Source organism: Cebus imitator, unplaced genomic scaffold (genome assembly GCF_001604975.1).
Source record: "Cebus imitator isolate Cc_AM_T3 unplaced genomic scaffold, Cebus_imitator-1.0 Scaffold238, whole genome shotgun sequence".
NCBI lineage: Eukaryota > Metazoa > Chordata > Mammalia > Primates > Cebidae > Cebus > Cebus imitator.
The window spans coordinates 2,382,095-2,394,665 of NW_016107553.1; the positions used below are offsets into that span (position 1 = coordinate 2,382,095).

At 36.5% G+C, this 12,571-nt stretch overlaps 1 protein-coding gene across 3 annotated transcripts in view; it reads right to left on the bottom strand.

Annotated features, from left to right (window-relative positions):
• BTAF1 (B-TFIID TATA-box binding protein associated factor 1) overlaps positions 1 to 12,571 on the bottom strand; it is a 99,666-nt gene that overhangs the window by 57,004 nt on the left and 30,091 nt on the right. For all 3 annotated transcript variants that reach the window (XM_017498206.2, XM_037727739.1, XM_017498207.2), the window contains exons 7-14: positions 10,632 to 10,761; positions 10,306 to 10,374; positions 8,451 to 8,540; positions 7,780 to 7,875; positions 7,506 to 7,682; positions 4,959 to 5,099; positions 3,174 to 3,298; positions 624 to 744 (exon numbers count right to left, since the gene is read on the bottom strand). In XM_017498206.2, the coding sequence (XP_017353695.1) occupies positions 624 to 744; positions 3,174 to 3,298; positions 4,959 to 5,099; positions 7,506 to 7,682; positions 7,780 to 7,875; positions 8,451 to 8,540; positions 10,306 to 10,374; positions 10,632 to 10,761 (949 nt within the window). The remainder of the gene's footprint in view (positions 1 to 623; positions 745 to 3,173; positions 3,299 to 4,958; positions 5,100 to 7,505; positions 7,683 to 7,779; positions 7,876 to 8,450; positions 8,541 to 10,305; positions 10,375 to 10,631; positions 10,762 to 12,571) is intronic.

Sequence of the window (12,571 nt, forward strand, 5' to 3'; positions counted from 1 at the left end):
AAAAAAAAAAAAAAAAAAAAAAAAGAGCGGGTTATGTGAAGCCGTGTGTATAAACAGAGCAAGGACTACTCAGCTCACCACAGGCTTCATTTACACACTGATATTACCTGAATGATCTCTGTAGGCATTTCAGTGTGTGATTCCTGAAGTACACTAACCTTGAAAATAGCATGCTCTTAAGATTGAAAAATCTTTAAATAAAGGCAAGAGCCTGGGAATTCCATGGTAAGTCTTTAAAAGTTGTAATCTGGAGCTTCAAATGCAGCCTTCTAAGCTGAGCCATGGGTTCTGCCAACCACCCAACTGTCAACCATACAAGGGGCATGCAAAGACTGACAGATCTCTGGCAGGAAAGGACTATTCAATCATTCATTCATTCAACAAATATTTACTAAGGACTTCCTATGTGTTAAGCACGTGCTGAGAATACAAGGTAGAACAAAATATTAAAATATTTCTGCTCTCACAGTGATTACATTCATTTACATGGTTACCATACCACTGGGCCCAACATTGTCCTGATCTTTGGATATAGATACAACAAGGGTAAGCTAATGATCAGGTTTACTTTATAAAATTAATTTGTATAAGTTTCACGATTGCTATTATTTATCAGTTCTTACCTGGTCCTGTGTTGATAATAACGTAAACAGAGTTTCCAATGCTGCTCTTCGAACTGATGATATAGTGTGATGCAAAAAAGGCCAGACACGTGGAACTAAAACTGTGAGTGACTGTTGAATACTAATAAAGAAGACACAAATTAATCTTACTTATTCTAAGTTGAAACTCTGTAGATACATTATCTAAATATCATTCTCACGGGATGCAGTGATGCTGACACCATGCGACTTTTTTGATGAATAAATTCTTAAAAGATAATACAGTTTTCATATCAACATTCATGTAACAATGTCCTTCATAACTGTTACTGTAGCACTAGAAGAGCTAGAGCAAATGCAGTCAAAAAGAAGGGTAGATATACTAACATAAGGTTCCTCTATGGCACTATTGCCATGAGTCACCTTTATTAAGTTAGGACTTTCCAATATAATTGTTCTTAGGAAAATCGTACATGTATCCTAGCTGGTAGTCAGCCTGCGTATGATCAGGATTGCTAATCCTTACTCCTTCCCCATGGCTAATCCCAATAGGCAGATATACATAATTTCCATCCTCTTTTGGGGCCATCTCTGTCATGTATTAAATGAGCAAGTGGTGATATGGCAGCAACTTTGAAATTTATTATCCTGGTGTGGCACTACTAAGTTAGGAAAACTCAAATTTCTTCCTTCTCACAGACTAAGTTTTAAATGGGGAAGCAAACAAAGCCAAGTCTAGACTAACTTGGGCCATAGGATTCCTGTCACATTCATGAGCTACTTGTAAAAGTTACTCGGAATTAGGAGATGATTCATAACCAGCATTTGATATATATGATTCTACAGAAAAAGACATGAACAAAAAATAATACGCCACTGTAACTATTTGGTCTTTTGTGGTTCCTCCCCAGCAGCCTATCTTTTAACACTATTTTCATTACTTGCCAGTTTGTATGAACATTACTTCTGGTATTCATTTTCATATTTAGCAAATTTATAAAATTCTAACTTAAATACATGCACACACAGACATAAAAAAGCCCCACAAAATACATAAAAGCATTATAACAAAGTCTTGTTAAGTGTGTAACTGTTCATGCTCCAGATAACATGCTGCATTTCTTCTTACATAAGGTAGAAGAAAGTATCTGCCAAGTATTACAATATATGAAGCAAATATGAAACAAAAAAAAAGGGAAACTACATTATTTCACAATGGATTAACAGAATTTTCACTATATTCTTTCTTATATTATCCAATTTTTCTGACACTGTCCATTAAGGCCCATAGGCCAAATTCATTCCATTCATTTTTGTTTTTAGGTGAAAATTTTATGAGTACACAGGCACATTCATTCTCTTATGCATTACTTATGTATAGCTGTTTTCACACTACAGTGACAACTTAGTAGTTCTGACAGACTGTCTGGCTCACAAAACAAAAATACTCACTATTTGAGCCTTTGCAGAAAAAGATTACCCATCCTTGATTTACAGTAATTAAAAACCCCTTCATCTTGCAGCTTAAAGAGGGCTTTCACATAGATTAACTCATTTAGTTTGTGCAGCTTTCATTAGTAATGGAAGCACTGAAAATTAGGAAACCCTATAAATGTACTACCACTTCAATTTGTCTCTTCTTTTGCTTTTATAAGCATTTATTTTGGTATTCCTTCTTATGGGCTGTCCAACTAATCTAAACTTAGCATTAAATTACTACCAGTAGGTCAGTCATTATTTGAAACATTTTCTACAGGTTTTTTAAACATCTAGGGGTTTCATGGGAGATGCTTATACAGCCAGAAACCATGTATAAGCATAATTATATGAACATTCACTGAACATCCTCACTAGGATAAGAACAGTAATTAATTTTCTCATCTGTGAATTCTTTAAAGTTGCATAATAATTTTTTCTTTTCTATCTCTAAGGAAGCTATTCTTTAAGGACACTTATCTCTAATAATATTCAAGGGCCACTCTAAAAGGTAGGGAATGTGTTAATCAGCTTAGCTGAGCTTCATGTATCAGGACAGGAAAACTGGTGACACTAAATTTTTGAAAAATGTTTTTGGCTTCATTCAATCTCTGCCTTTGGACATTACATTATCATCTATTCCCTTCCTCACAAGTAATTACTGAAATCAAGAACAAAAGTTGAAGAGATGAACATTACCAAAAAAAAGTTCACAGAGGAGCAAGTTTTAGAAAATGTAAAGCCGATGTTCAATGATAATTCTGTTAACTAAATGTTACTAAATAAAGCTAAAATTCCACATTCTAGGACTAGAACTGGAAATATTATTCAATAATTATATTTCTAAAGTAAAGAACAAGATGATGAATTATATAACTGAAATATTTCAAGGGTAAAGAAAATGATCTTTTAAGCTTCTGCTCCAAATGGCCAGAGAGTAAAAAAGACAAGGCCTTCTGAAAATAGCAATCTTTGGCAACTCCAACTTACACAGTACTATTCTTAAAGGTGCTAAAATATTGCATGTTTAGTCTGAATTATCTGGAGAGGTATGTAAAGGCTTTTCACTTTATTCCACTAATTAGAAATAATTACCTGCATTGTTGGACCTGAGGATAAGTTAGCAAGGATGAAAGGAGAGTCATAATACTATTTGTTGAAGCTGTTAGATCATCTAATTCCAGAAGAGCATCCCATAATGTATTTATAATGAAGGGTACCTATAAGATCAGTTTTCAAGAAAAGTTATCAGTTTTGCACAAGATATTCACAAGCCCTGCCAAATGGTATCCCAGCGGTTACTACGATTCAACAACATATGCAATTCCAATGACCTTGGACAGTGTCAGTTTTGAGCAAAGTTAAGAAGGCGACACTATTTGCCTTTAACAATTCTCTATTCCCTCTTTTTAGCACCATTCAACTCTACTTTCCTTCCTGATCAGACTCATAATGGGTAGGAGAATTCAGAAAACAAAATAGCCAAAACTATTTCATGTAAAAAACTACTCTGAAAACAACAGAGCATGGAGACACAAGACATGCCACTCTATGTAATTCCACTGCATTTAAAATGACACTAATCATCATTAAAAAAACAAAATTTAGTTGTTTTTTTTTTTTTTTGAGACAGAGTTTCACTCTTGTTACCCAGGCTGGAGTGCAATGGCGCGATCTCGGCTCACTGCAACCTCCGCCTCCTGGGTTCAGGCAATTCTCCTGCCTCAGCCTCCTGAGTAGCTGGGATTACAGGCACGCGCCACCATGCCCAGCTAATTTTTTGTATTTTTAGTAGAGACGGGGTTTCACCATGTTGACCAGGATGGTCTCGATCTCTTGACCTCGTGATCCACCCGCCTCGGCCTCCCAAAGTGCTGGGATTACAGGCTTGAGCCACCACGCCCGGCCCAAAATTTAGTTTTTAAGCTCTTAAAATACTGCTTGGTGTATTTCCAACTATGTGTTCTGATTTTAATAAGGTGAAAAGTCAGCTAGACCTTAAAAAAGTCATTTTAAAAAATGAGACTACAGGGGTGGGTATGAAGGGTCACATGAGTAATCTCAGCACTTTGGAAGGCCAAGACTGGGAAGATCTCTTGAGCTTAGGAGTTTGAGGTCAGCCTGGGCAACACAGGGGGACTCCCTCATCACTACAAAAAATAATTTAAAAATTAGCCAGGCACAGTGGCATGTGTCTGTCGTCTCAGCTACTTGGAAGGCTGAGGCAGGAAGGACTGCTTGAGCCCAGGAGAGTGAGGCTACATGTCACCCACTGCACTACAGCCTGGGTGACAGAGTGAGACCCTAGAAAGAAGAGGAGAAGGAGAAGGAGAAGGGAAGAAGAAAAAAGTACAGAACAGACAAGACAAGACAGAAGAAAAGGAAAGGAGAGGAGAGGAGAGGAAAGAAGAGAGGCAAGAGAGGAGAGGAGAGCAGAGGAGGGGGAGGGGGGAAGAGTAGGAGAGAAGAGGAGAAGGAGGGGGGAGGAGGGGAGGAAGAGGAGGAGGAGAGTAAAGGGGAGGGTAGGGGAAGGGAAGGGAGGAGAGGGGAGGGGAGGGGAGGAAGGAAACTAGATTAAAAAATCAAATCCAAAAACTAAAATAGAAATAAACAAAAATCCAATAAATCTAAAAACCAGAAATAAGGAAGAAATGGCTGCTCTCTTCCCAAGGAAGTTCCCTATATATTATGTACATAAAGGGAAAGTAGACAAATGGATACAATTCACTCTTCCAAGTCAAGATTGCATCCATCAGAGGGCTGTTGGTCAAAAAAAAAATTGAAGGTGAAGGAGGAAAAGGTACTCAATGTATTTTCTAATACTCCATATATCTCAAATGTAAACAAACTCTACAGGAAGAAATTGTAAAAATAATTTACCTTTTGTGTCTGAAGATAGACAAGACTTTCTACTACAGGCACTAATGATGCTGCGGCAACAGCTCTGACATCATCGTCAAGATCCTGGAGTCCTTCAATTATTCTTGTTAAAACTTTAGGCAATAAAGTATTAATTACATCCTGTAAAACAGTACATGAAAATAAATTAATTTTCTATAGTATGCTTTATTGTGCTTAAACATTTTAAAATTTAAATTTGTCATATGATAGCTAAATTCCAATACCTAGAGTCATACACTGCTTAACAATGAACAGATTCTGAGAAATACACCAGGCAATTCTGTCATTGTGTGAACATTATGGAGTGTACCTACACAAACCTAGACAGTATAGCCTACACCACACCTAGGCTATGTGATACAGCCTATTGCTCCTTGGCTACAAACCTGTACGGCATGTTACTGAACTGAATACTGTAGGCAACTATTAACAAAATGATAAGTATTAGTATGCCTAAATATAGAAAGGGTACAATAAAAATACTTATAATCAATAAGTATTATAAGTACAATAAAAATGATTATAATCTTATGGGATCACCATTTCATATATGGCTCATTATTGACGGAAACATTGTTATGACTGTACCTTCTAGAAAACAATCACATAAACAAAAATATAACATCAACAGAAGCCTAAATAATTCCACTTGAAAAAGACTACAAGGGCATCAAGCACTTTATGAGACGTAAAACATTAAAACATGTTTTACAGGTAAAACTATGAATTCTCTGTGTAAATACACACACATACAAACCCCTCTGCTAAATCCTAGCCTCCATTATCTCAATCAGTGACACCAAAAACCAAAGGGAGAATGAGAGTGAAAGAAAAGCCATTCTCTTCCTGCTTCTCATTATTCCAATTTAATGTCTTTTCATTTCCCCCAACAGAGCCAGCCTCCAGAGGTTACTTCTGTGATCATATACTAGGAATCTCACTGAGAACTGGTCTCACTATGAAATAGAGATAACGTTTCGAAAACCAGTAAGGCGTTTTCCGTGTTCATATAATTCTGCTGTCATCTACACAGGCTAGAGTGCAGAACACAGAAAAAAAGGTTTTGTTGGGGGGGGCGGGGAGGGAGGGTGGCTGCCACAGGAAGAAGAGAACTAAAGGGGCCAGGAAAAGCAGGGAAGGGAGCAGAGGGAGAAAAGAGTTGGACAGAGAGCTCAGGCCTATGAGCAGAGTCACAAAAGAATGTTTTGTTATTTGGCAGTTAAAGAAAGGAAAAAAAAAAAGACAATCTCAGAAAATTTCAAAAGGCCTTTGGGCTTGCCTTTAGAGACAGAAAGGGAGGTTCCAATCTGTTAGACATGAGCAAGGGAAGGGAAGAAAAACTGGAACAGAGCATTAAGTAGCCATAATGGATAGTGAAATGCATAGGCCAACGCCTAACACTCTGACAATGCTGGTCCCGACTGGAAATTATTCAGGGAAATTAAACTGGTAAGAAAAGGTCCTGGTCTCTCTCTAGCCCCTCATTCATAACCACTCCTTTACTTTTACATCTCGTCTTTTTCCTCTACACTCACTCTTTGCTGACCCATTATCCTCAGTCAAGACAACTGTTTGTGGAAGTCCCCAATTCTGTTACTAGATCTATGGTGAGGAAGTAGGGAGAAAGAGAAAAGAGATGTTTTACTGGCATCTCATATTGGAAATCAGAATCAATTTTTCCACAAAAATGTTATGTGTGCGTATATATAGATTACACAGCACTTATTAGTTTAGTAAAGGACTTTAGATATATTTATATATGAAATAGGTTTTTGTGGGCCAATCTAAGAACCAAATTCCTAGCCAGAATGTATCAGAGTTTTTAATAACCCACTAAGGGAACATAAATGTTTCTAAGTAGAAGATTATATACATCTGTAGTTTTTTTCATCCTAGATGATGTATAACATTACAATACACATTGTTTTATAAGACATGCCATTTAGTTTCTAGTTCTAGTACTAACCCTAACTAGTTTGTGACCTTCGGCAAGGTATCTAATTTTTCAGAACTTACTTCCCTATATGAAAAGAATAAGACTACATGCATTTTCTTCTTATAAGCCTTGTCATAAAGGATGAAAGAAAAAACACTGACAGTTTATGTAAAAAGTACATGGCCATATTATGGGTTGCTTGATTTACACTTTGATGTCTACTGCTGTATGTATACTGCATAACTTGGCACCATGTCGTACAGCCCTCAGAGCACGTATTCAATACTTAAATGAGTTAAAACAGTGAAACCAAATCATGAAGAGCACTGAATTAACTGTAGCAATGAATTCAAAAGGTAAAATAATCTTTGACCTTAAGAGCAAACAACATAACTAACGATCTTATGATTTATACATAAATTCTTATGAGCGCCACCTATCTCTACGATACTGTCTCAAAAAGGTAAATCTTGGAAGACTGGTTTCTCTGTTAACAGTAAGAATCTACGGCCATTTCATGTAATTAGTGAAAATAAACTACGAGGGGAAAAAAGCTCTCCCACATACGCTTCAAAACTTGAAGTATTTACCTGACGGACTGCCAAAGCATATTTTATTCCCAGCAGGCCACCATGTCTAACTTCCCACTGTTCTTGTGTAAGTAATTTTAGCAGCACATCCACAGTTTTATGAACTCCTGTTTCATTCATGTGTTTTAAAACCACGCCTAATGTTTGAGCACAAGTTTCACGAACTGGTGCCACAACCTACAGATGAAAAAGGAAGAAAACTCGTATTTGCAAAAAACGTATTTTGTAGAATCTGAAATTTGACTGGGCAAAGCCTCCCTTAAATGATACTTACTTCATCAGAAACAAAGTCTCCAAATCTGTCTAATGCAAAAACACAAAGGAGTCTAATAACCAAGTCTTCCAACCATTCTTGATGCTGCTGAATCATCTGTTAAAACATAATATACATATTTTTAACTTTTTTTTTTAAAACAAAGATCACACTTTGTACTGGGGTCTGGGGGGACACCTTAGGTCCAAAATCAAAAATAAAACATTGGGACAGATTACTTTAGTTGTACGAACAACCAAAAAGTAGAACAGTCCCAATTAATGTTTTTAATACTAAACATATCCCATATCCCATTTCAGTATTAATTTAATTCAGATATATCAAAATTCTTAAAATTCATGTATTATATTGTTACTTGCACTCCAAGAGAAATTAAGAAACTAATTACTTGACGTTGTTCTCCTACCAAACACACCTGTCACATATCTACTATCTATCCTATTACCAGTGTCTCCAGGCTATACCAATTATGTTGCTCACTGACCTCTCAGCTAGCCTCTTATTCATCTTACTCTACTTTTCAATCCATTGTATGATATCTACCTTTTCATATCTCTTCCTCTTATTTACCTCTCATTCCTACTTCATGGCACATACTCATTACTTCTCTACATTGGAAAAAGACACCAGCTATTAATACTTGGTGATAATTGTTGCATTAATACACTTACCTCTTCTAAAGTGCTGTCACCCATTTTACCACCACTTTTCCCATGAGCTTTAAGAATTTCCCTAAGTCCAGTGCCTGCACCATGTCGAACCTGAAAAGAACAAAGAAGCAAATGTCAGTGGTTAAATGTTTAAGAAAAGTTGTTTAACTTTTCTTCAATATGAAATAGGGATACTGGGTTTTTAGGAAATTAGAATAAACTAAGTGGAATTTTACAAGAATGTATTTTTCTTCAAAATACATTCAAAAGAAGAATTACACATATAAATTTGACTGTTTTTGGTTATATGGAATTTTTTTAAAAATCAAGCAAGAAAACAGCTATTCTCAAATCTTTCTGAGATATAAATCCACATTGCTGTCACTCTCTTAACCTCTACCTTCATTTAGCACTATCCATAGCAAGGGAGAGAAAAGAAAGTATCACATATTCTTTTATTTTTTTTTGGGGGGGGGGAGGGGACGGAATCTTGCTCTGCTGCCCAGGCTTGAGTGCAGTGGCATGATCTTGGCTCACTGCAACCTCTGCCTCCCAAGTTCAAGCAATTCTCCTGCCTCAGCAGCCTGAGTAGCTGGGATTACAGGCGCCCACCACCACACCCAGCTAGTTTTTCTATTTTTAGTAGAGATGGGGTTTCTCCATGTTAGCCAGGCTGGCCTTGAACTCCTGATCTCAGGTGATCTGCCCACCTCGGCTTCCCAAAGTGCTGGGATTATAGGTGTGAGCCACTGCAACCAGCTCAAGGTGTTTTTTATAATCCCATGCATTTTCAAAATATGTGTATCAAAACTAAGCTCCAGGCTGGGTGTGGTGGCTCACACCTGTAACCACAACACTCTGGGAGGCTGAGGTGGGCTGATCACTTGAGCTCAGGAGTCTAAGCAAGACTACCCTGGCCAACATGATGAAACCTGGTCTCTATTAAAAACACATAAAAAATTAGCCTGGCATGGTGGCATGTGCCTGTAGTCCCAGCTACTTGGGAGGCTGAGCCACGAGAATTGCCTGAAACTGGGAGGCAGAAGTTACAGTGAGCCAAGATCGGGCCACTGCACTCCAGCCTGGGCAAGAGTGAGAATCCATTTCAAAAAAACCAAAAAGCAAAAAACCTAGCTCCAAAGCTACCAATGACAAGCGAATCCCAAAAGAAGACAACACAAATAAAATGTCTCATGATTAATGTATCACTGTACCCCTAAGGATAAATCACCTTTCTTTGAGAAGGTGAGGATACTTTCTACAGTGTCATCTGGAAAAAAACAAGCCATTGACACTGTGCCCACTTATTAAGACTCTATGCGTTATGATTTGAGGAACTTTAAACAGAATTACACCAAGGAAAGGCAACTAAAAGAATTCTAAAGAAAATTTTTTTTTAAATTCCACAGAGGCCAACAGAAGGGAGAGACCATAGTTTGAAACTACCAATCCTCAATGACAAGCAGAGGGACTTCACTCTTTCTCCTCTTCTACATATTGGGACCTGCTCAAGATGTTCTCTAAAGATTTCAGAGGCAAAAAAGCTGGTTTGGAAACTACTGCTCTTTATCAATAAAAATAGTCCACTTCCAAAAGGAAAGGAAGTATTTTTTTACTGCCTGGGAGAGATATACAAGCCTTTGGATTATAAACAAAGGAAAAACGAAAAGAAATAATTCACTAAAGAATATGATTGAAAGGATATGAAAGGTGAAAATCAATCTATAGTTTTCTATTTAGGTCAATATGACATGCCCTGAGTCCTGAGACGAATATAGAAGAACAGGGATTCTGACAAAGTATATTGCTCTTGACACTGTTCCCTTCATTAGGAGAGAAAATATAGCTGAGAGAAACTGTAATGAAGAAATCTTACCTCCCAGGAGGGATTAAAAAGGTCATTGCAAAGTTCTTCACAAAAGCTTTCCAAAGGCCATTCATTTGTCTGAATAAGAAAAACAGAATTACTACTAGTTCAAAAGGTCTACTTTATGCTAACAATTTAAGTAATTCAATAAATTTTATTTGTGGGTCTAGTAGTAGCAATCAAGCTTTTAAAATTTAATTAAGTTTAACGAAGATACATTTTTACTAATAAAACTTCTTTCAATCAACAGATTATTCAATACTTTCTTCTGATGCATGAGTCTGAAAAAGATTATTAGCAATTTTAATAGATACTTTAGAGCCTTTCAAGAGTACCTCTTCAGTTAAGGAAGAGCTGTCTGGAATATTATCAATCAAGACTTTGGAATCATTTGCAGACTGATTAATGACAACATTTGCTATTTTTCGTCTCTTTTCTTCTGGCTCCCCATCAGTGCTATCATTGCTAAAAAATAAAAGTCACCAGTTAGAAAATGAATAAAGCATAATATGAACCACAATGAATGAACAAAAGATAACGTGAATCATGATGAATTTAAGAGAATCTATCGTTTGAACAAATGTTTTACACCATATTCTGATTATATGATTTACTTAAAATCCCATGTATCAAACGACTAAGATTAACTGCTTAAAATTTTTTGAGCAAAATATATCCTAACAACACTATAGGTTGGTGAATTATTTCGTTCAAATTGGATCTTGAATTTAACAGGTCATTTTTCCCTCCTCTTAATCAGCTGCTTATCTTTTTTTATAACCTAAATCTGGTCCAGCATATTACTAACTTTTATAGGCTTTTGCGCACTAGAGAAAACTAACACACTAAACAGTACAGTATAATCTAACCAGTTCTTGAAAAATATGGAGAGATAAACAACTGACCAATGAAAAAAGCACATAGATAATTTAAGGAAATGTTATATTATGACTTAAAAAACAAAAATATTGAGACTAGCCTAATATTGGAAAGGAGAGGACAAGCGAAACAACTTTTATTCAGTATTTAGAAAAGAAAAACTTGGCACATTTTAAAGCACATACAGCATTATTTTCTACAAATACATCTCCCCTCTCTCCACCTTAATAGTGAAATTTATTTGGTCAGCCATTTTTTCCATAAGGTGATAAAAGAAATCTGAGCCTCCCTCTCCTCATCTCCTATTACTCTTCCTTTAATTACCTCCACATCTAGCCACATTAGTAGGTCACCCTAAGTCCCTGAACTTGTTAGGCTTGTTTCCCCTGCCAGGCATTTGTCCTTGTAATTTCCTCTATTTGTAATGTCTTTTCCTAGATATTCACAGGACTAGCACTCTCATTTCTTCAGATTGTTACTCAAAAGTCATGTCTATTAAGCCCTCCCAGACCATCCTATCTAAAATTACAAACTCTATACCCCAAACATATTTCACGTTTCTTCCCTGTTTTATCTTCTTTTCTTTAACTCTTATCATTAAGATGATCTATATTTTATATATACACACATACTATATTTTGTTTATTTATTTCCCATCTTTCTCTCCCTCCAGACTATAACCCACAAAGGCAGGAATTCTTATCTAGTTTATTCACTTGTGTCCTCAGAGCCTAGAACAATATCTGGTAAATAGAAGGTATTTAATAAATGTTTGTGAAATGAATGACTCACGAACTCTGAAAAATAAAGTCTAATATTTCCAACATTCAAATCTTTGGCTAAAAGTGCTTGTATGAATAAAAACCAGTAGAAACACTTATTAGGTTACTCTATGATCTTAATGAGCTGTTAACTTCTAAAAAATCTTGTCATTAACAAGCTAAATAAAAAGTCTGCAGTTAAAGACTTAATCCCAAGTATAAATTTCTACCAAGTAGATGTTTATTTATCCCCCTTTGTGCCTGGCTTTTAAACCTAAACACTTTTTAGCTTTATGTGAATACATATAACAAAAAGTTCTGTTATCTGCAAACCCTATTTTCAGAGGCTTTTAATTAATTCAGCATTTACACAAACATTTCCTGAACACCATTAAAGATTCTTTTTTAACAGATCTGAGTGGGGCCCAAGAACATGCATTTTTGGCCAGGTCTGATGGCTCAAAATAATAATCCCAATGCTTTGGGAGGCCCAGGCAGGAGGATCAGTTGAGCCAAGGTGTTCGATACCAGCATAGGCAACACAGGGAAACCCTATCTCTACAAAAAATTTAAAAATTAGCCAGCCATGGTGGTGCACACCTATAGTCCCAGCTACTTGGGAGGCTAAGGCAGGA